This window comes from Mirounga angustirostris, unplaced genomic scaffold (genome assembly GCF_029215605.1).
Source record: "Mirounga angustirostris isolate CCGP_5_RB_7025 unplaced genomic scaffold, mMirAng1.0.hap1 SCAF_6, whole genome shotgun sequence".
Lineage (NCBI taxonomy): Eukaryota > Metazoa > Chordata > Mammalia > Carnivora > Phocidae > Mirounga > Mirounga angustirostris.
Genome location: NW_026991714.1, coordinates 1,987,182 through 2,009,765, shown reverse-complemented (window position 1 = coordinate 2,009,765; position 22,584 = coordinate 1,987,182). Strand labels below are relative to the sequence as shown.

General features: G+C 46.9%; 2 protein-coding genes across 5 annotated transcripts; one reads left to right on the top strand and one right to left on the bottom strand.

The window, feature by feature from the left end:
* Positions 1 to 56: 56 nt before the first annotated feature.
* TSACC (TSSK6 activating cochaperone) lies at positions 57 to 5,827 on the bottom strand. 4 transcript variants are annotated; one of them, XM_045876639.3, is made up of 4 exons: positions 5,456 to 5,822; positions 4,913 to 4,969; positions 1,289 to 1,411; positions 57 to 287 (listed from the first exon to the last, which is right to left on the bottom strand). In XM_045876639.3, exons 1-4 carry the CDS (start codon positions 5,805 to 5,807, stop codon positions 70 to 72), a joined length of 750 nt encoding a protein of 249 aa, XP_045732595.2. In that variant the 5' UTR covers positions 5,808 to 5,822; the 3' UTR covers positions 57 to 69. The 4 variants fall into 4 exon arrangements, with proteins under 4 accessions (XP_045732595.2, XP_045732596.1, XP_045732597.1 ...); XM_045876640.2 differs by lacking the exon at positions 5,456 to 5,822 and adding an exon at positions 5,276 to 5,449; XM_045876641.2 differs by lacking the exon at positions 5,456 to 5,822 and adding an exon at positions 5,285 to 5,449.
* Positions 5,828 to 5,925: 98 nt separating this feature from the next.
* On the top strand, positions 5,926 to 21,428 carry CCT3 (chaperonin containing TCP1 subunit 3). The gene is made up of 14 exons (XM_045876636.2): positions 5,926 to 6,083; positions 7,872 to 7,933; positions 8,566 to 8,616; positions 8,710 to 8,772; positions 9,526 to 9,622; positions 14,206 to 14,323; positions 15,240 to 15,426; positions 16,317 to 16,466; positions 17,236 to 17,368; positions 17,552 to 17,633; positions 18,905 to 19,085; positions 20,107 to 20,352; positions 20,611 to 20,742; positions 21,090 to 21,428. The coding sequence occupies exons 1-14, from the start codon at positions 6,053 to 6,055 to the stop codon at positions 21,192 to 21,194; spliced, it is 1,638 nt and encodes a 545-aa protein (XP_045732592.1). The 5' UTR covers positions 5,926 to 6,052; the 3' UTR covers positions 21,195 to 21,428.
* Positions 21,429 to 22,584: the final 1,156 nt, after the last annotated feature.

Genomic DNA, 22,584 nt, shown 5'->3' with positions numbered 1-22,584 from the left:
TGCCCAGGTTCCACCAAGAGTTTGCTGGGGAGAACGGAGAAAACATACACAGTAACTTTGTTCCACAATTCATTTACTGAACTGGGGCAGGTGATTTAACAACAGATTGCGGGATAAGGCTGGGAGAGAAGAGTTCTTGCTTCCCTTCCCAGGAGCCAGCTGTGTCATGGATGCTTGTAAATTTTCCAAAATAGCCATCTGTTGTTGGGTGAGCCGGGTCTGGAGCTGGAGATTGGCATACATACATTCTAGGAGTCCCAGGCATTCCTTGGGCTTGTGGTCAACTCCTGAAGGGAGAGCAAAGGAGGTACAAAGGGGACAGGAGACTCTGTAACTGTACTGGGGTGGGGAGGGCTCTAATGTTTCCTGCACAACTCGGCGCACATGTACCTTTGCTCGCCTGTCGCCTACCCGGCCACCCTATTTTAACTGGAAAACCATCACTGGGATTTGATACCTTCGTCCCTTGCTAAATTTTTTTCCCATAGAATTTATGATCATACAGCATGTTCTGTGATTACTTATTTGTTGTTGAAGTCCCCTCTCTAGAACGTAAGCTCCAGGAAGGCAGGGAGTTTTGTCTGATTGCTCACTGTTGTATTCCCAGCACCTAAAAGCATGCCCTGGTGCCTAAGTATTCAAAACATACTTGATGAGTGAGTGCAAAGATCCGACTGAGGCCCCAGGGATGCCTTAGCCTCCTTCTTACCTGACACAGTGTCGGATCAGCAGTGACCTGCAGCCCCTCCTATTGCCTCATTTCAACCAGTCTTGCTGCATTAGCCCAATTTTTCCTAATGTTTTCAACGACATTACATGCAGCCAGTTCCTAGGTAACTTTGGGAGTCATTTGCCTACTTTTTTGTGTATTTATCGGCCTTGACTTCTTTGTTAAACTCTGAGGTCAGCAAACACTGTTGTCATGGCTGTCTAGCACCTGGTTAGGCTCCCCGCCAGTATCCTAAACGCCCACTGATTTCCCTGCAGGAATGTGAATAACTGAAATGCGACAAACTGAGCTAATGCCTACCATTCCCTTCCCTAGCCACTAGCAAGCAATAAAATTTTCCTTTCAGTCACCTAGCCTAGTAAAAGTGCTAATAAGGAAACCAACACAAATTGGTAGAATCGGGAAGAAAATGAAATCAGTAGACCTGAATAATCAACAAGCTGCCAATGACCCAGAGTTGGCACCAGATCAACGGGAGAAAGCTCAGGCCACTTCCTCCATGCAACCCCTCCCCATCCTGCATGGGGTCCATTTGGGGAACCTGCCCTGCATCCTTACCTGAGGGCAGCTTTGTGTTCTGGATGTTCAGGAAAGTGGCCGGTGGGGAACTTGCTTGAAGATTAATAAAGCTAGGGGAGTGTTTGGCTCGACAAAGAGGCACAACATTACTTTCCTCTTTGGCTGGAACAAAACCAGAGGCAACTATTCAGAGTTATTTCTAACAATTTCTAGCCTTTCTAACTAGATCTCTGCATTTGGCCTATGAACACAGGTGCCAAGGCCCTGCCCTTAGTAGCTCCAACTGAAGTTACATAAGACAAAAAAGAAACCATAGTGGGAGTAAGGGAAACCAAGCAGGGATGGGTTCAGCTCACACCTGACAAGTGCTCACGGGCGTGTGCCACATGCTTATTCCTGTGCTAGACACTCGGGCGTCACAAGACCTCGAACTCATGGTTTCTCAGGTACTATCTCTTTGGGAGACAAACAGGGCACTGACGAAATGTGATATGTATCCACCTAAGGACCTAAACGATGCGTCTGACAGTCTGGGTGAAAATGAGACCTTTATTATTACTAAGATTTAATTATTTGAGAGAAAGAATCTCAAGCAGACTCCATGCTGAGTGCGGAGCCGGATGCAGGGCTCGATCTCATGACCCTGAGATCATGAGCTGAGCCAAAATTAAGCCAGATGCTTAACCGACTGGGCCACCCAGGCACCCTGAAAATGAGGTCTTTTATCTGAGTTATCCAAAGTTCAATGTTATTTGAACATAGAAATGGATACTTTTGAAAAGGTGCAAGAGCTCAACATGAGTACGATAGAGAAGAGTCCAGGCAGGTAGAGGATATTTATTGGACCTTGAACACAGGGTGCTTTTGATGAGTGGAAAGATATTTCAAGTGGGAGAAAAGAGGAACGCAGGAGAGCAGGATGAGCCATGGAAGACCCTTCACAACAGTGAATCTGAGACTTCAGGCTTTCTCTTGAATACAATGGAAAGCCATTGAGCCTTTTAGGATTAGAAAAAATGTGATAAAAACTGTATTTTGTTAATCTACAGTTATTAAAATAGGCTGGATGTGAAAGAAGTTCTTGATGGGAAAATAAATAACCTTTGGCAAAAAGAATTAAGTTAGAAGGAAAAATGGATTTGTAGGAAGGGCATGAGTTCTACAGAAGACATATGCTACTTTTGTCTAGTGAGCAACACTTCCTCTGGACAACCACTCTCCCCAGGTCCCAGGCCATACTGGGACCTCCTCCCCAGGAGGAAGGGGCGTGTGAGACAACACAGGCCAACCACGGTATCTCATCCTCCTTGGCAACTGTGAATGATCCAAGGAGTAAGCACAATGGGCAAGCTGGGAATCCATATATGGATTCTGTTGTCAAAGCAGCTTGCTTTCTTCTGATCTGCTATGCTGGGAAAATGTAAAGTTGGGGCAGATGAAAGCTACTGAATTTGGCCAGCATGCTGTAAGGAGCAGATACAAGCAAGAGGGTACAAACAAGAGCACAGGAGAGAGATGGACTGACTGACAGCTTTAGGCACTGTGTCCCCCAGTACAGTCCCTGAGGCCCCAGCTCTTGCAGGCCTTCTTCCTGGCCTGTGACCATCTCAGCCTCCCTCCCACTGCACAAGCCTCTGAATTTCCTTGTTTACTCAGGGGAGTCTGAGTTGGGGCCCCATTAGATTAACATAAATCGTATTTTGGACATACTAATGAGTGGAGACTAGGCAGTCCAGGTAGAAATACCTACAAAAACAGGCAGAGGTGGCACTGAGCTCAGGTGAAAGGTCAAACTGCCAGGCCAGCCACAAAGAGGGGATAAAGAAACTGCAAAAACAAATCAGCTCTCCAAAGTAAAAAACTGAGAGAGAAAATGGGATCTTGGGGAGCTCGTCCTCAGGAGTTTGGAAGATGAGAAGGAAGCGGCAAAGCGTACAGAGAAGCAATGGACGGAGAGGCAAAATGGCTGGGCCTCTGAAGGAGCCTGCAAGTCACTGCCAGGCCAAGGTCAAGGACAGAAGAACTGAATCCACTCATTCTAGGAGACAGCTAAGTGCCCGTGAGCATCCACCCGTGACGATGCCACAGCAAGCCAACACACGTGGTGGCGGCTCTCACGGAACTGAGAGTCCTGAGGTGCAGATCATCACTAAGTGATCGAGCATGCACGTTACTCCACTCCAGAAGTGCGAGAGAGCACCCAATCTAGAACACATCTGTGCAGCTGGGGACTGTGCTCCCCGGAAGCGATCCTGTCTCTGCTGGGATTTGGAGGATGAAGGTACAGGAAGGCTGTCTTCATGGAAAACAAGCCTGGGGGCAGAAGTGGGACAGGTAGGTTGTATAAAGGAAGATGTCGTATTCTTGTCCTTAATTCCAAGTGCAACAGAGGTGTGGCCTGGGCGGGGGGGAAGTCCTCACACACAGGTGCCAGGCTGAGGTGCTTTCTACTTGGAAACTCACTGGGCCTACGAAAATGGAAATTTGTTTTATTCCCTATTACTCCTGGTGAAGGAAATCTGTCTTGTAGGGTTTTTTAGGCTGGGTTTGCGGATTTTCCAAGCCCTGCTATAGGCCCTCCATCTTCTTTTCCCTTCATCTCATCTGTCATTTGATGGCTCGTGCAGAATGGTAAGGAGACAGAAGCTGAAACTGGGGTCTCGAGATTATTTTCACCACTGGAAAAATTTAACTTTAATTTCCATACAGATGCACTTCTCAACAATTCAGGCCCATCCTAGGTACAGGAGGATACATTTTCTACCAGGTTGTAAGGTGTGAAGGTGTGAAGAATACTTACACACAATGCATAAAGGAACCACACCTCTGACAACACAACAGAGGAGGAGGTTGGGGAGCAGCAACGGGAAGCAGAACGTAGAAAATAACAGTAAAAGGTGCTTTACGCACATTATCTATTTCTCACAATGACCCTAAGAAGTAGGTAGCTTTCTCCACATTTTATTTGAGAAAACTTTAGTTAGGAAATTTGCTTAAGATTCCACAACTAGCCACGTGGCAGTGCTGGGGTTAAATCCGGGCTGGAGGACTCCACGGTCACGTTCTTTACCAGTCACAACATTCTGTGAAAAGAGGCGGTCGATTATGTCTAAGCTGTGACATAGTCAGCCTCTCAGATGGATGGAGTCACCTACTCCACGTGGCTGGGCTCTGGAGTCAGTCCTGCCCCAGGCATTTCCCTGCCCGCCGAGTGGGACCGCCCCCCCTCAAGCAGAGTATCTGTTTACTCTGGTCAACACTATGTATCCTGGAACCCCTGCACATGAAGTCTTGTTCTAAGTAGTAAGAGGCGAAACAAAGGAAGAATAATGTATTCACTCAACATATCATTGAGCAACTATTATGTAACAGATCCAGTTATAGACATTGGGAATACAGCAATGTTCCCATCTATTTATTTATTTTTAAAGTAAGGTCTACGCCCAACAGGGAGCTTGAACTCCATGACCCTGAGATCAAGAGTCGCATGCTCTACGGACTGAGCCTGCGGAGCGCCCCGAATCCTAGAACAGCTACAAATACTTTCCAATCAACGGAGAAAACGGAAAAAAAAAATACATACAGGCTAGAATGACTTTCCCAAATTCTGAGCACTTAAGGTCTGGCTTTCAGGGGAGAGGGAGCAGGGCCTCAGACACACACCTTTTCCGCTGGGAGGGCTAGCGTGCTGCTCCATCGGGACACCAACAGGTGCGGTGCCTGGGGAAGAATCACAGCGTTACACGACCAAAAACCCGTTCTATTACTTTACTACTGACAACTTCTCTCCAGCACATGCGGGGCTGCACCAATTTGGGGAGGAAGAAGTGTGAAAGAAGGTACTGTTCTGTTTCATGACCAGATATAAGCGACTGTTCAGTTGTTCGTGCTCTCATGGTCCCTTCACTAGTTTGGAAAACAGACGTCTGTTACTATTGCTTCCTCTTTTCCGGACAAAGTAGTCATTTAAGCCCAAACCTTAAGAATCTCGCACTAACGGGGGTTCCCTCCACTTCTCCCTCCTACCCCACCAGCCTTTTTCCTGCGCTGCGAGGTGACTTCCACATCCTGGCTCCCCATCATCTCCAATGGGCTGGCAGTGGAGCGCAGGAGGAGGGCGCTGGGGAGCCGGCGTGGAAGCCGCGGGGGCGTGCCCCGGGCAGGAGACCGGGCGCGGCCACCGCTCCCAGCGACTGCGAGTCGCACCTGCGTAAGGAGGGCGAGGGGCGCGCTCGGGGAGAGAAGGGCTCTGCCACCCAGCCGGCCCCAGAGACCAAGCTCCCAAGGCGGCCCGCGCCGCTATTCCTCCCGCAGCTAAGGCTGGGAAGGGACCATCGCGGCCCCGGAGGACCCGACACGCCGGCCAGCTCAGTGACCTCAGCTGCGCTGTTACTCGAAAAGCCTCCCGCCCGGCCCCCACCCTCGTAGTTGATACACATGCGCGGTGGCGCGCCGGCCAACTGCCCCAGCCTCCGCGCTTGCGCCGACCTGCGCGCCGCACGCGGCCGGGAGCGGCCGCCCTACTGCGCAAGCGCCCGCGCCCTCCCCGTTCCATCATCGCGCGCTCTCTATCTAGCTTGCCCTGCCGTTCTTGCGTAGAGGGCGGGGCTAACGAAGTCGATTGGCCGGTCTTCGTGCCGGTCAATGAGCTGGCTGCGGTGATTGGCAGCGACGCGGAGGCTAGCGGGTTTAGGTGTAAGCCCTGAAGAGGCAGCGTTTTCTGGGCTTCTTTCTGGTTCTCTGCCTCCAGAAGGTTCTGCCGGTTGCCCCAGCTCTGGGTGCCCGGCTCTGCATCGCGCCGCCATGATGGGCCATCGTCCGGTGCTCGTGCTCAGTGAGTTGGGGGAAGCAGAGGCAGTGACCCCCTTTTCGCTCCTTCCGTCCCCGGTTTGCCGTGTGGCCCCAGCCGGGTCCCGCCCTGGTCCGGCCGCGCAGGCTTCCCGTCGTCGTTCGTGTCGGAAAACCCCCTTTCCCGCTCCTCTCTGTGCCCTGAGCCCGGACCCTTGTCTCCCTGCCCCTGGCCGAGCCGCTGGTCCGCGGGCGCTCGGCACTCCCCCGCCGCCGCACCCCTGCTCGCGTGGTTTTCGGTGCGGGGCTGGAGAATGGGAAGTGGTCTGGCCTGGCCTCACCGCCGTGGCCGTGTGGCCCCGCCGGATCGCCTGGCTCGAGCGTCCCGTCCTTTTTGGGGGGGCTTAAAGTCTTTTCTCGTGCGATCGGGGAGATTGAGTGACAAGTGGGTAAGCTGCCGAAAAGGGGGTCTGCGCACAGCGAGTGGTAGCCGTGGTCACTTCTCCGTGACAGCCCCCCGGGGTCTCCCTTCAGCGACCGCCGTGCGACGAGTCCGGCTTGGATGTAACTCATCCCGCGGTGTCCTCTGCGCTGAGATCTTTCCCACTGAGTTTTCCTAAATTTCTCTCTAAGGAGGACCACCTCCATTGTCTTCCCCTGGGGTGTTCCCCCTTTTTCGAGTAACTTCTGTACCCCATCTGCAAGCCCTTGTCCCTCCCTTACCCTTTTCCGTATACAAAATGCAGTAACGCGATTTTCCTCTATTTTCCCTGTATAACTGTTCTCAGAAAAAAAAACTTCACTTAACTGGGGAAAAGCCCTTTCTTCTGATGAGTCTACCAGAACAGTCCATGCAGGATTTTAGTTACCGCTGCCTGAAATAGGAGTCTAAATTCTGAGGGTTGTGAGCCTGTAGATTTGATGGAACTGGTTGAAAATTTTACTGATTTAAATTGTAGGGAATGTGTAATTTGGAGAGAGGAGGGAGATCGGCATTATGTTGGTTTGGTTACAGCTACTGACTTGTCTCCACTGGGAGGGCCCCGGGGATGAGTGGTACATTGTGAAGCCTTTTTCCGCTCTGCATTCATCCCTGGCACTTGTGGCTAGAACCCAGTAGACTCCCTGTTAACATACGTACTCAGCTCTGATGGTGGAGGGGTTATTGAGGCATTCTTATTACATCCAAGCGTGGAGTGAGTGTATCTTGCAAATTGAGGCACTCTGAGAGGGTATTCTCATTGCACAGCACCCTGGAGGGGCTCTGTCAGTAATTATGCTGGGACTGTCAGTATGATTCCCCCTACCCAGGTATGAAAATAGGAACCTCCAAACTCCTTCCTTTTTCACATAAAGCAGTGATTGATGCTTTTTTTAGGTCACCAGCCCCTTGAGAATCTGATAGCTGTAGATTCTCTTCCCAGACAAGAACGCAGTAGCTCCCCATTTTCTCATAATCTGCAGGAGTTCACCATTCCACTAAGGCTCATTCATGGACCTCGGGTTATGAATCCTTACTGTAAATATGTGAATGTTTGGTTAGTGGGAAAGCGATGACCAGCGTTCCAAAGTTGAAGTGTTAGGGATTGTTTGTATGCCAGGGGTTGACGTAAAGAAGTAGCCATAAGTACATATGCTTATTTTTTTAACAGTTTCTTAAGGTATGTTGACATACAATAACCTACACATATTTAGAGTGTACAGTTCGATGAAGTTTGATCTTTGTTACATCCATGAAACCTGAGTATGTTTTTACTTTCAAAGGTCAGGGTATAAATAGTTTCTATACAATGGGCGAATCCTGATCTATTGCATTTTATTTTATCTATTTTAGGCCAGAACATGAAGCGTGAATCTGGAAGAAAAGTTCAGTCTGGAAACATCAATGCAGCCAAGGTAGTATATCTTTTAAGTAGTTTAAAGTTTATTAGTTTGCCTCCACCTGCCTTCTCTAGTATTTTTGTATTCGTTTGCTATTAGGCAGAAGAAAAGTTTGACTTCCCTTCTTTGAGAACATTTCTCTGATGGTGGTAGGTAGAAGGATGCCCTCCCACAATGAGTTAGGCCTAATAGTTTTCTCGTATTTACTTGTGCATAATTCTATTAATGTATATTGTTTTGTAGTCTATGTGTGTTTGCCTCCCATACTACACTGAATTATTTGAGGGGAAGGACTATATTCCCGTTTGTATTCCTAGTGCCCATTGTAGGTCCTGGCTGGGTATTCAGTAAATGTCTTTTGGATGAAAGAATGAAATAGCCCTGGAGCTGATTTAGCACGGTGTGGAGGCCACTATCATGGAAAGAAATACTAATACACGGACTTGCCATTATCTGAGTTATGGGGACCTGAAGCTCTGGAAGCCATGTTCCCTCTTTTCCTGTGAAAAACTGTTTATACGTCCACCCTGAAATCATTACAGCAGCATCTGGACACGTGGTGTCCTGTACCTAACATGTGTTCTAACGCACACATTGACACAGTCTTCTGATTGGTGGTTACATGTCTTATATCTCATTTTTGATAGACCATTGCAGATATCATCCGCACATGTTTGGGACCCAAGTCCATGATGAAGGTAGGCCGATCTCTTACTGAACTGTTTAAAGATTTTCCCTTTCTGTTATCTGGAACATGTGTAACTTAGGTATAACTTTTACTTTTGTCCTAGATGCTTTTGGACCCAATGGGAGGCATTGTGATGACCAATGATGGCAACGCCATTCTTCGAGAGGTATGACTTTTCATTTTGCTTTCTAATAATTTTATAAAGGACCCATAAAGTTACATACACGATTGTTAGTTCCTTAGGACTGCTGTGGCTTTAAACAATAGAAATTTATTCACCCATAGCGTGGAGGCTAGAAGTCCAAAATCAAGGTGTCAGCAGGGTCCTACTCCTTCTGAAGGCTCTTGGAAAGAATCTTTGTTGCTTCTAGCATCCGGTGGTTGACCACAATCCTTGACATTCCTTGGCTTGTGGACTCAGTCTCCTTCTCAGTTGTTATATGCCATTCTCCTGTTGTGTCTCTTAGTATAGGGCCAGCAGTGGTTGGATGTAGGGCCTATCATAATATCTTGTATGATCTAATTTGCAGATCTTGATTACATCTGCAAAGACCCTGTTTCAAAAACATTCACATTCACAGTTTCCAGAGGGCAGGACTTCAGCTGTCCTTTTGGAAAATATAATTCAACCAGTGGGTGGGTCTCCCAGTAAATAAGCTATAAAAGAGGTACTGTTCTGTCTTCAAGAAACTTTAATAGTTAAGTTGGCATCTGCATTTTCCTCTAAAAAGAGGGGGACTTGGAAAGAGGATTCACTTAGATATTTTGAGGACCACTGAAAATCTTTCAAGCTGTGGTAAAACAACGGATAAGGGAGGGAATATGGAAGTAAGAAGCTCGAGAGTCAGGACCGAGGAGAGTGGGTTCCAAAGGCTTTGAGTAGTGCTGATTCTGTGGCAATCTGCATTTTCCTTTTCAGATTCAAGTCCAGCATCCAGCAGCCAAATCCATGATTGAAATTAGCCGGACGCAGGATGAAGAGGTTGGAGACGGGACCACATCAGTAATTATTCTTGGTAAGAGGAGGACAGCAGTGCTAATAGGGGAAAGTGGATTGAAACATGAAGATTTTTGTCAGAAATAACATCTCTGTCCTATTTTAAGGGAATTGTTACCAATGCACTAATTACAAATATTTAGAATAATTTATTGCTAATTTTCTGTGTATTTTTTCCAAGTGAGCATAAAACATTCGTCATAGTGTAGGAAGAACTAAAAATCTGGTTGAACAAAATGCAGTGGGTTCTTGTCATTCACAGTAAGTTATATTCTAGAAAGTCACCACAAACACTGAATTAGCATACACTAAACCATTTCTACTAGGGGAAATAGGGGTTAGGCTCCAATGAGTTTCTTCACATACTCTTTAACTGATAAATATGTACCTTGTTTTATTTATTTACGGGAGGTGGGGGAGCGGGGGCAGAGGGAGAGAAACCCAAGCGGAGTTCCCTGTGGAGCCTGGAGCCTGATACAGGGCTCCATCCTACGACCCTGAGATCATGACAGAGCTAAAATCAAGAATCAGGTGCCCCTATACCTTACTTCATGTGAGTTTTGTTTTATTTATTTTTATTTTTTTTTTAAGATGTTATTTATTTGAGAGAGAGAGCGCACTAGCAGGGAGGAGAGGGAGAAGCAGGCTCCCCGCTGAGCAGGGAACCTGGCGTGGGGCTCCATCCAAGGACCCTGGAATCATGACCTGAGCTGAAGGCAGATGCTTAACCGCCTGAGCCAACCAGGTGCCCCTATTTATTTATTTTTAAGTAATCTCTACTCCCAGGACACCTGGGTGGCTCAGTTGGTTAAGCGTCTGCCTTCGACTCAGGTTATGATCTCAGGGTCCTGGGATCGAGTTCCGAGTGAGGCTCCTTGCTCAGCGGGGAGCCTGCTTCTCCCTCTGCCTGCCACTCTGTGCTCTCGCGTGCACTCTCTCTTTCTGTCTCTGACAAATAAATAGAATCTTTTTAAAAAAATAAATAAAAATAAAATATTCCCATCGTGGGGCTCGAATTCACAACCCTAAGATCAAGAGTTACATGCTCTTCCGACTGAGCCAGCCAGGCGCCCCTTTTCTGTTTGTTTTTTTGTTTTTGTGTGTGTGTGTGTTTGTTTTTTTAAGTTGTTATTTATTTATTAGAGTGAGAGAGCACAAGCAGGGAGGGTGGCAGGCAGAGGGGGAAGCAGGATCCCCTCCAGACAAGGGAGCCCGATGCGGGGCTTGATCCCAAGACCCTGGGATCATGACCTGAGCCAAAGGCAGACGCTCAACCATCTGAGCCACCCAGGCGCCCCTTCTGTTTGTTTGTTTGTTTGTTTTTTTAAAGATTTATTTATTTATTTATTTGACACAGAGAAAGCACAAGTAAGCAGAGAGGCAGGCAGAGAGAGAGGGAGAAGCAGGCTCTCCACTGAGCAGGGAGCCGGACGTGGGGCTCGATCCCAGGACCCTGGGATCATGACCTGAGCCAAAGGCAGCCGCTTAACCGACTGAGCCACCCAGGTGCCCCCCCTTCTGTTTGTTTCAAAGACACCTTATGGGAGCTCCTGGCTGGCTCAGTCATTTAAGCATCAGACTCTTGGTTTCGGCTCAGGTCATGATCTCATGGGTCTTAGATCAAGCCCTGGTCAAGCTCCATGCTGAGTAGGGAGTCTGCTTGAGATTCTCTCCTTCTCCCTCTGTCCCTCCCCCCCCCACTTGCACACGTGCATGCACACGCTCTCTTTCTCTCAAATAAATAAATTTTTTTTTTTAAAGATTTTATTTATTTATTTGAGACAGAGAGAATGAGAGAGAGAGAGAGAGAGCACATGAGAGGGGGGAGGGTCAGAGGCAGAAGCAGGCTCCCTGCCGAGCAGGGAGCCCGATGCGGGACTCGATCCAGGGACTCCAGGATCATGACCTGAGCCGAAGGCAGTCGCTTAACCAACTGAGCCACCCAGGCGCCTTCAAATAAATAAATTTTTAAATAAAAATAAAGACACATCATGTAATGTATGCTGCTGACTCATTGACATTGAACTCAGCGGCCAGTAGCACTGTAACTCATGCCTGAGAGAAGGTTGTATAATGTGTTGTTTTCTCCGTAAGGCACATCACAGCCTTCTTGCACTTAGGAAAGCTGGACTGTACTTTAGTGCTACACTTGGGGGCCAGTTTAAACAGTGAAATCAACAAAATGCACAAAAATGTGAAACTATACCACAAAGTATGAGAGCTGAAACAAGGCAGAACATTGCATTGGGTGACTCAAGTTTTTCATCTCTGCACCTTTGTGTGAATGACCATGAAGATGCCCCAAATGCTGATTTGGGGTTCACAAATAACATTTTAACCAGTAGTTAAGTTGACAGATGAATCTTGACAATGAGTCTTGACCATATAAGTTTTAATAACCGATCTTCCCATTTTCTATAGGATCATAAAGGATCACTTTTGAAAATTTGACATTGCCTTTATTTCTCTGTATGTTTTAAGTTGATGGAGAAATGTTTATAATCAAGGCATTTGTTTTTTAAAATCTGATTGCAGTAACACATTGTTAAGGAAATGAACTGTTTTTGTTTTTGTTTTTGTTTTAAAGATTTTATTTATTTATTCATGAGAGATAGATAGGCAGAGGGAGAAGCAGGCTCCCCGCGGAGCAGGGAGCCCGATGCGGGACTCGATCCCAGGACCCTGGGATCAGAAATGAACTATTTTAAGGGATACCAGTTTATAATGTTGGTCCACATGCCTAAAAGTAGAGTCCATACAACAAAATTATTATATGAACTTTTAAAGTGACATATTCAGTTATTTTTAGAATGAGTTGTGTCAGAGATGTACTGGAGTCACCACCAACTAAGCACTTAGTTATTTTATTTTTTGAGAGAGCCGGGGGTGGGGGGATGGAGCAAAGGGAGAGGGAGAATTTCAAGCAGACTCCCCACTCAGCTCAGAGCAGGACCCAGGGCTCCATCCTATGGCCCTGAGATCATGACCTGAGTTGAAACCAAGAGTCGGACGCTTAACTGAGTCACCCAGGTGCCCACTAAGCACTTCTTCAGACCCAGTTCTTTTGAGGAGTGAAAATTGGGTATGGCTAGTTCTGTGCCTTGAAGAAAAACTTGGGGGATGAAAGGGAGGACAGACTTTATATGCTTTCTTACCATTTTTTGGTTGAAGATGAGCAGTAGTCATCAGAATTTTCTAGCTAATAATCTTAGTTAAATCTCCTGGAGAGATTAGGTGGGTTAAGTATCCATGAGTCTAGGTAGCTCTGAAAAAGAAAACACTGCCATTCCTAGAGCCATTTTTCTTCTAAGTTATCCTGACGGTTCTCTAGCAGGGCATACGTATCCTTTTCTAAGTGAACTTACTCCAGCATCTTTTAAAATGCTTGATTATCTTTGGAGGCACCTGGGTGGCTCAGTCAGTTCATCGTCTGACTCTTGGTTATGACTCAGGTTATGATCTCAGGGTTGTGGGATTGAGCCCCACGTCAGGCTCCACACTCAGTGCAGAGTCTGCTTGTCCCCTCCTCCCTTCTGCCTCTCCTGCCGTGCATCCACGCACTCTCTCGCTCTCTAAAAATGAATAAACAAAATCTTTGAAAAATAAATAAATGCCTGATTATCTTTTAAAATGCATGATGGTCACTTAGGAATTGGTGTGAAGTTTTGAATTCAAACATTTGAGCACATGCCAAAGAATACACTTGTGAACCTTGACACATTTGTGTACGTTTTGAAAATCAGTGTTAGTGGACAGGTAGTACAAGCAATTTGTGCAAAGGCTTTTTTTTAAACCAAAAGTACTTTTGTCTCTTAAAACTTTTTTTGGGCGCCTGGGTGGCTCAGTTGGTTAGGCGACTGCCTTCGGCTCGGGTCATGATCCTGGAGTCCCGGGATTGAGTCCCGCATCGGGCTCCCTGCTCGGCAGGGAGTCTGCTTCTCCCTCTGACCCTCCCCCCTCTCATGTGCTCTCTCTCTCCTCTCATCCTCTCTCTCAAATAAATAAATAAAATCTTTAAAAAAAACTTTTTTTTTTTTAAAGAAACAGGCTTGTGTGTATGTGTGTATCTATGTATGTACTAATTTGTGTGTGTATTAGAAAGTAAAGACAAATTTTTTAGTACAGGGACATTTCACAAATAATGTCTCAGTAAATTTTGTAAATTTTTGTGGGTATGCTTCCAGGTATAAGGTTTTATGTGTGTTTTGTTTTGTTTCACTGCATCCTAGGTGTTGAGATAATCATAAACAAGTCCATTTTCCTATATGCGTTTTTCCTTTTAGAGCCTTTGAAAAATAAAAATGTCTCTTTTTGTTTAGAAAACTGGTGACAAATACTGATCTTGAAAGATCAGAGATGAAAACTGTATGTTCAGTCTTTGATCACTTAAGATATATCTGATAAGGATATTTTCTTTATGAATTGCCTTGTATGAAGTATAAAATTTGGATTACAAAAATTGGATTAACAGATAATTGGCATAGTTTTTGGGACAATCTATTTTAGGAAAAAAGTTAAGGTATTTTTAGAAGCTTCATGAAGTTGCCTTGAAATCCAGGCACTTTAAAAAAAAAACATTATGGCATGTGTATCTTTTTTCAGCGGGGGAGATGCTGTCCGTGGCTGAGCACTTCCTGGAGCAGCAGATGCACCCAACAGTGGTGATCAGTGCTTACCGCAAGGCTTTGGATGATATGATTAGCACCCTTAAGAAAATCAGGTATTGAGGAGATCAGAAACGTACCATCAGCTAAGGGGGGCCTGGAAGACTCATGTGTTCTGAGCTGGTGCAGGAAGACCAAGCACATCACCAGGAGTTTATACTCTGAAGTCCTGTAAGTGAGGAATAGAGGAGGAGAGCAGAAGGAACAGAGGATAATGACAAAGGATACAAAGTAGACAAAAGGAGCTGGGTTCAGTTCTTCAGAATATCTTTTGGTTACATGCTATTTGCTTGTTTCCCTGTTAGGTGCTGCCATGGAAAATGTGTAGCAAAATAGACCTAGCTTCTCAAAGTTTAGATTCCAGTGGGGGGAGTTAGTTGAAGAGTTAGCTAACTAATTATTCAGGACTTAATACTAAAGTGTCCTACCATCACGTATGATTATGACTGATGCAGTCAATTCTCTAATAAAATGCTGTGGAGGGTGGTAGCCGGCAGTTTTCCATTAAAGTCAAGAGGAGGGGCGCCTGGGTGGCTCAGTCGTTAAGTGTCTGCCTTCAGCTCAGGTCATGATCCCGGGGCCCTGGGATCGAGCCCCGCATCGGGCTCCCTGCTCGGTGGGGAACCTGCTTCTCCCTCTGCCTGCTGCTCCCCCTGCTTGTGCTCTCTCTCTCTCTCTGTCAAATAAATAAAATCTTAAAAAAAAAAAAGTTAATTTGGTTGAAGCAGAAGGTAAAGAACACATTATTTTTCTGTAAACTCTTAAGTTTGGAGGGTTGTCAGGCACGAAAACAGATTACTCAGGGATTCGAGACACTTTCCAGGGATGGGTTAGTTGTAATCTTGTTGAAAGGCGGAGGGGGATGGACAGTTCTGCCTGTTGGCCCACTCTGGTCCCCAAGCTGTGGATGAGGGACTTCCTTGAATATCCAAGGTCTCTGCTGAGCATACTACCTGTTTCACCTTTCTCCAGTACCCCTGTTGATACCAGTAACCGAGATACGATGCTGAACATCATCAACAGCTCTATTACTACGAAAGCAATCGGTCGGTGGTCCTCGTTGGCTTGCAATATTGCCCTAGATGCTGTCAGAACTGTGCAGTTTGAGGAGAATGGTCGCAAGGAGATCGACATCAAGAAATACGCAAGGGTGGAAAAGGTAAGCTCTTTCAATGTGTGTTTGGAAGACAGCTTATTTCCTAGTATGAATCAGCTTACTTGTGGAGGACACAGGTTTATGTCTTTATAATTAGAACAATATTTGCTGCTTAGAAAACAAAAACCTGAAAAAAAAAGGGTACCAAGGGCGTATTCCCGAAATAGTTCTGTTACTTCCACTGCTCTTCCTACCCAAGGTTTACAGAAGCTAGAGAAAGGCTTATTGGTGTTTCCATGTTTGTGCGTTTGCATACGTATCTGCCACTTGGGTGAAGATACGAACAAGGGCTCCAGGCTGTCTCGCTAATAGGCCCCAGAAAGCACTCTCCGTCTCTACTCATTTAAGGTCGACAAGTAGCATTAGTAGCTTCTGGCCTATAGGTGGAGCCCCAAGCCTAAAAATTCTGTGGGAATCTTTTCCAGGAAGAGAGAATCTTTGTCACTGAATTTCTTAGAGTCTCAGCTGACTTTCAGATTGGGGTTCTGGTCCATGATTGGTGTTCCTCCTAGAGGGAAAAAAATGTGATTGCAACCTTCCTTTTTTTTTTTTTTTTCAAGATTTTACTTACTTATTTGAGAGCGAGAATGAGAGAGAGAGCGTGCGTGTGCATGTGAGGGGGGAGGGTCAGAGGGAGAGGCAGACTCCCTGCCGAGCAGGGAACCCGATGCAGGACTCGATCCCGGGACTCCAGGATCATGACCCGAGCCGAAGGCAGTCGCTTAACCAACTGAACCACCCAGGCGCCACAACCATGTTTGTTTTTGACGTTCAAAGAAGAAAGCTATGTTAGAAACCTGAAATAGTGCTCATTTGGGAAAGCTGAGTGTCTAGGAAGGGAGTTGAGAAACTGGCTCCTCTTGGTTGTGGATGAAAGTGGGTCTTTTGCTCAGATACCTGGGGGCATCATCGAAGACTCGTGTGTCCTACGGGGAGTCATGATTAACAAAGATGTGACCCATCCACGAATGCGGCGTTATATCAAAAACCCTCGCATTGTGCTGCTGGATTCCTCTCTGGAATACAAGAAAGGAGAAAGCCAGGTAAGGTTCCTGCCCTCTTCCTTGAAGTTGGTGTAAGGATCTGACTGCTAATAGGGACAAGGGAAATAAGATATGTTTATTACATTGTCTACTTTTGTGTCATTCAGTGATCTCCATATATATTTCCTGCTTCTTAAAGGAACTCTTTAACGTAGCTAGTATTGACTTGAGTTTACAGATGAGGGATCTAAAACTCAGAGAAGTTAGGTAAATTGAGGAACACAACCATATTGACCAAATCAGGATTTGAACCCAGCACTGTTGGCTTCAGTTCCACACTACCACGCCACCTCTCCTAACGAACGCATGAGTAGGAAGTAATTCAGCTGGGAAATGCCAAAGAATTCCCAGAGGAAGGAGGTTCACCAGGCTGTTACCTGTGCATAGAATAACTGAAGCTTGTTAACACAGAGATTGGGAACAAGATGTAGTTTATTGGTGGGAAGAATTAAGACCCAGAATTACTATGCACATTGACAGGCTGGAGGTAACATTGCACTGAGGGTCAGGGACCTTAGGCCACAGTATCCACTGATTGCCTTTGACTTTGAATTCCACTTAATGTGTAATTAAATGAAGGCCTTAAGCTGGAGTGCTGGAGCTAAACTAGCTTACAGAGGGGCGGGCTCCTGGCTTCAGGCCTCTAATGGACACCTTCTGGGGTGCATGAGAGGACTGGGTAGAGGAGCCTGATACTCAGGATGATCCTGAAGAGCTTCACTTGTCCGAGATTTTTGTTAAGTCCATGACTTTCTTCTCCACCACACAGACTGACATTGAGATCACAAGAGAGGAAGACTTCACGCGAATCCTCCAAATGGAAGAAGAGTACATCCAGCAGCTCTGTGAGGACATTATCCAACTGAAGCCCGATGTGGTCATCACAGAAAAGGGCATCTCAGGTAGGGCTCTTTTCGCTTTCCATCCTCCTGTTGAGGTAGAAGAGGGTGGGTTGACCTCCCCTCCCCCACTGGCATAGACAGCATAGTAAACGTGTGATGGTTTAGGGTACATTGAGGATGGAACCAGTTCAGAACCCAGGAGTTCTGGCTTCCAGTTTGACACTTCTGCTCTTGGGTTTACAGATTTAGCTCAGCACTACCTCATGCGGGCCAATATCACAGCAATCCGCAGAGTCCGGAAGACAGACAATAATCGCATTGCTAGGTGAGTAGGCCACGTCAAAATAAGATTCTTCCTTCCCATGTGTTTCCCTTTTGGAGCTTTATAATGCAGTTACCATTTCCTGAAAAGGTTTAATACAGGACCCAGTCCGTCAAGTCAGGTACAGGTGGGAATAACTTGGGTTTAGCTGTGTGCCCTCTTCAGAAATTCTCCAGTCCAACAATTATCTGCTGCAGGAGTCATTTTATACTGCTGCTAATGAGTAGTGCTCAGCTTATGCTTAGACATCTGTGGTCCCTATCTCAGGGTCTCTTATAGCCTGTTTAAACTATCTCAGAGCACAAACGGTTTCCCTGATTGGATCTTCAGCTGCTATTAATGCAACTTAAGATTGCACTCACCTTAGATGAACCATGAGAGACAATGGACTCTGAGAAACAAACAGGGTTTTAGAGGGGAGAGGGGTGGGAGGATGGGTTAGCCTGGTGATGGGTATTAAAGAGGGCACATTCTGCATGGAGCACTGGGTGTTACACGAACAATGAATCGTGGAACACTACATCGAAAACTAATGATGCAATGTCTGGTGATTAACATAATTTAAAAAAAAGCTTTTTATCTTGAAAAAAAAAGATTGCACTCATCTTTTCTGCACTGATTCTGTGTTCACATACCATTCATTTTTAATACTAATTTTTATTTTAAAAAGTTAAGTCTATCCCAGTATCACATATCAGATCCAAGTCGAGTTTTATACTTCTGCCAGCTCTGAAATGGCTCTGAGCATACATGGGTACAAATAGTCGCACGCCCATGAGTGGGGAAAAAGTGACAAATTAGTTTTGTGTTTGATGAAATTGAGTCAGACATACACTAATGTACTTACTTTCCTTCTTGCTTGACTTTTGCATTGTCTTTAGTACAGTTCTTTTACTGGCCTTGGGCTCTAATTGGGCAGTACAGGACAAATTCTATCTGGAAAGGACCATTATGTGATACATACACATTAGATATGCCTGAGAACGCATTTGTCCAGCGTTTAGTATCCACAAAATATACTTGAATTAAACTGTATTTGGTTATAGTAGTTGCTGTAGGTATAGACACTGGCATTTATAAAGCTCTGTTAGTCTAAGGAAGCTTCACCTATATATATTTGAGAATCTAATTCTCCAGGCAGCCAAGACTTCCCGAGTTATGTAGCAGTGTTTTCCAGCAATCCACTTTTGGCCTTATCCCCAGCCACAGACCCTAGGGACTAGGAAGATGAGTAAAACTACCCGAAATCACCTGTCCCCCAATCTAATCAACAGAGCCTGTGGGGCCCGGATAGCCAGCCGGCCGGAAGAGCTGAGAGAAGATGATGTTGGGACAGGAGCAGGGGTGTTGGAAATCAAGAAAATTGGAGATGAGTACTTCACATTCATCACTGATTGCAAAGACCCCAAGGCCTGTACCATTCTCCTCCGCGGGGCCAGCAAAGAGGTTCTCTCGGTGAGTCTGCCTCAGAAGGATGACTGTGTGCACAGGTCGTTCCATTTCTTTTCTTTTTTTTTTTTTTAAGATTTTATTTATTTATTTGACAGAGAGATAGCGAGAGCAGGAACACAAGCAGGGGGGGAGTGGGAGAGGGAGAAGCAGGCTTCCCGCCGAGCAGGGAGCCCAATGCGGGACTCGATCCCAGGACCCTGGGATCATGATCTGAGCCAAAGGCAGACGCTTAACGACTGAGCCACCCAGGCACCCGGTCGTTCCATTTCTTGAGAGAGGCCCAGAGACCTAAAATCATCCTGTTGCCCGTTCATAGCTATTTAATTTTTGATATGTGGCCACAAATATCTTTTTTTTTTTAAGGTTAAAAACCATTTTTTAGGGGCATCTGGTTGGCTCAGTCGGTAAAGCATGCAGCGCTTGATCTTGAGGTCATGAGTTCGAGCCCCACCTTGGGTATAGAGATTATATACATGCATACATAATGTAAAAAAAAAAGTCATAATTAAAAAAAATGTAAAATTTACCATCTTAACCGTTTTTTAAGTGTATAGTTCTGTACACATTCACATTCTTGGGCAGTAGATCTTCAGAACCTTGTCATCTTGCAAAACAGACATACCCATTGAACAGTGACTCACCATTTCCCCGGCAACCACCGCTTCCTTATTTTTTAAGTTGATGTTACAAATACCACCTATTTCTCAGGTTAAGTAACTTACCCGAAGGTGCCAGCAAGTACCTATAACACGCAGCCCCTGAAGCGCCACAGTTGGGATGGGACAGAATGGGGTAGTGCTCTGTGTAGTCGGACATCGCACCCCCGGCCCTGTCATGCACCTGTGTTTCATGTGTTTCTCCAAAGTGCAGGGCATCTGCTCTGCCCCGCAGGGGATCCAGGGACCTTTCCGATTGCCCTCCCTGATGGTTTCCCACACTTGGCAGTTAGGGAGCCCTTGAGTGCCTCTGATGTGTTCCTGAGTCATCAGGTTTCAGCTTCATATTGTCCGTTTGCTTTCCCAAGGAGGTGGAACGCAACCTCCAGGACGCCATGCAGGTCTGCCGCAATGTCCTCCTCGACCCCCAGCTGGTTCCGGGAGGCGGGGCCTCTGAAATGGCCGTGGCCCACGCCTTGACAGAAAAGTCCAAGGCCATGACGGGTGTGGAGCAGTGGCCATACAGGGCTGTTGCCCAGGCCTTAGAGGTCATCCCTCGTACCCTTATCCAGAACTGTGGGGCCAGCACCATTCGTCTGCTTACCTCCCTTCGGGTGAGTTCCTTCCCGAGCTTTGCTGCTGGCGGGGTGGGGAGAGCTGCTTGGCCTAGGAGGATGGTTCATGTCTGTGTATCTGGCTCTCCTGACACCTTGTGCCTGCAGGTGTCCTCCCTCTGAACACTTACCTGTTCGCTGTCATTGTCATCGCCTTTTCTCACTTCACTGTTCTTGGTTTATTACCTAACGTTCCTGCCCACTTCCTTGTTCTTGGTGTTTTTTTCCTTGAACTGTTGACGCTTCTTCCGACTATAGGCCAAGCACACCCAGGAGAACTGTGAGACGTGGGGTGTAAATGGTGAGACAGGCACCTTGGTGGACATGAAGGAACTGGGCATCTGGGAACCACTGGCCGTAAAGCTGCAGACATACAAGACGGCAGTGGAGGTGAGGCTCCTGGGACCTACGCTGTGCTGCTGATTTGCACAGAACCAGAAACCAGCGTGTTGGGCTCAGTCTTGAAGGGAGGGAGGGGTGTAGAAGGCAGAGTGTTCTTGGAAGGTCTCCCAAGGAATCCATCCCTCTACTTAACCTTTAGCTCGTATAGAAAGCAAGGTGACTGCATAAGATGTGTCCCTTGCTGAGGGAGAGCTGAATTTTCCCTGCCAGGCTCTGAAAAGGCAGATCTCAGATAAAATGCTAATCGTGTGGGAGGAGCTAGGTGTTCTGTTTTAAAGAAAACAAGTATCCCTCCATTGTCTGCTGGCCTCTTTGGGGCTGTGGTTTTTCCCTAGACGGCAGTTCTTCTACTGCGGATCGATGACATCGTCTCGGGCCACAAAAAGAAGGGTGATGACCAGAGCCGGCAAGGCGGGGCTCCCGATGCCGGCCAGGAGTGAGTGGAGGGCAACGCCAGCTCAAGGCACCAAGCCGGCAGAGGCTCCCTCTTCCCTGAGCCAGACTGCCAGGGGCACTGTGGATGTCTTTGTTTGGAAGGGACCGGGTTGAGGGGTAGCCTCAGCCCCTTTCTGTCCCAGCTCAGTTTGCAAAAGGCGCTGACATGTAACTCTTCTCTATTGTAAGCTTTCCATTTAATTTAGTTTGCTTCCGATGATTAAATCTAAGTCATTTGAGACGGTGGTTATGTGTTTTGCAACCTTGGGTCATGTCTCTGCTCCCTCGCAAAGAGGGAGGAGGCAGAAGACCTTGCTGGGGAGGAAGGGCGATGGGAATGAGGTGTAAGTATCTGCCTCCCTAAAGGTATTTTTCAGACTTCCCAGTAGATGCTGGTTGGGAAGACTCTTGGAATTGAAAGGGTCATACTTGAAAGGTCAAAGAAGCACGGCTTTGTACTCACGACCCAGAGAAGAGGAGGAGCCTGTCCAGACGCCAGGTGTCCCAGACCCCAAGTGTCCCAGACCCTGGGTGTCCCATCAGTGGTTGTGTGGAGAGCAACACCCAGCACGCGCTAGGGCTCGGGCGTTTGTCCTAAAGAACATAAGCATGGGTTTTTTTCTGTTGTCTCCTGTCACTTTCAGAATCCCTCCTGTCTTACCTGGAGCGCTTTTCTTCCTGACTGCAGGCTGTGCTCTGGCCTGCTGGCTGGTCCTGGTGGGCTCGTGTCTTGGGAGGGCCTTTCCTGCTGGCAGACATGGAAGGGTTAATTGCAGTTCGCACTTTGTTCTTATCAAGGGAGGAAAATAATGGTGGTGGGATGCTGGAGGCCAGGTGGGGCTGGCCTGTGATTTCTTCAGTATCCTTCCTCTTGGCTCCTGGGCCCTTCACGTCCCCTTGGTTCTTATGACTCACGTAGTTAGCCTTTATCTCCTCCCGACTGCAGGCCTTAGTCATGATGGGCTGAATATCAGGTGGAAGAATAATAGCACAGTGCCTGCTGCGTAATAAACACACTAGTCATTGTGCACACAGTGACTTGTCTCCACAAGGACTCTAGGATCGGTAACATCCCCCGTTTTACATTGGGGCGTCTGGCACAGATAGGTCATGTCAAGGGCCACGAGGCTGGCGAGTGGCAGACGGGCTTCCTGTGGGTGGTTTGGCTCCCAGCAGGCTGCGCTCACTGCAGGAGGTGCGAGGGGGCTCTGGAGGCCTCTGGTCCATTTGCACCCGAGGTGCGGCGTCGGCTCAGCCCCCTCGGAGGTCCTTGCTCTTCCTCCGGTCCAAGGGGCTCTGGAGTAAGCCTGCCTGTCCTGTGCTGAGATCCCTGCCTCTATTGAATCAGTCATTCAGAGTTCTAGGACCTTAGACAAGAGGTAAGTGACTAGGTCT

Excerpts from the sequence above, each read along its gene's own strand:
- TSACC (XM_045876639.3), bottom strand. The coding sequence starts at position 5,807 with ATGATGGAACGGGGAGGGCGCGGGCGCTTGCGCAGTAGGGCGGCCGCT. Across the intron at positions 4,970-5,455 it reads CCCTCGCCCTCCTTACGCAG|GCACCGCACCTGTTGGTGTC; the intron begins GTGCGACTCGCA and ends ATTCTTCCCCAG. Across the intron at positions 288-1,288 it reads GAACACAAAGCTGCCCTCAG|GAGTTGACCACAAGCCCAAG; the intron begins GTAAGGATGCAG and ends CTCTCCCTTCAG.
- CCT3 (XM_045876636.2), top strand. The coding sequence starts at position 6,053 with ATGATGGGCCATCGTCCGGTGCTCGTGCTCA. Across the intron at positions 6,084-7,871 it reads TCGTCCGGTGCTCGTGCTCA|GCCAGAACATGAAGCGTGAA; the intron begins GTGAGTTGGGGG and ends TATCTATTTTAG. Across the intron at positions 17,369-17,551 it reads CACAGAAAAGGGCATCTCAG|ATTTAGCTCAGCACTACCTC; the intron begins GTAGGGCTCTTT and ends TTGGGTTTACAG.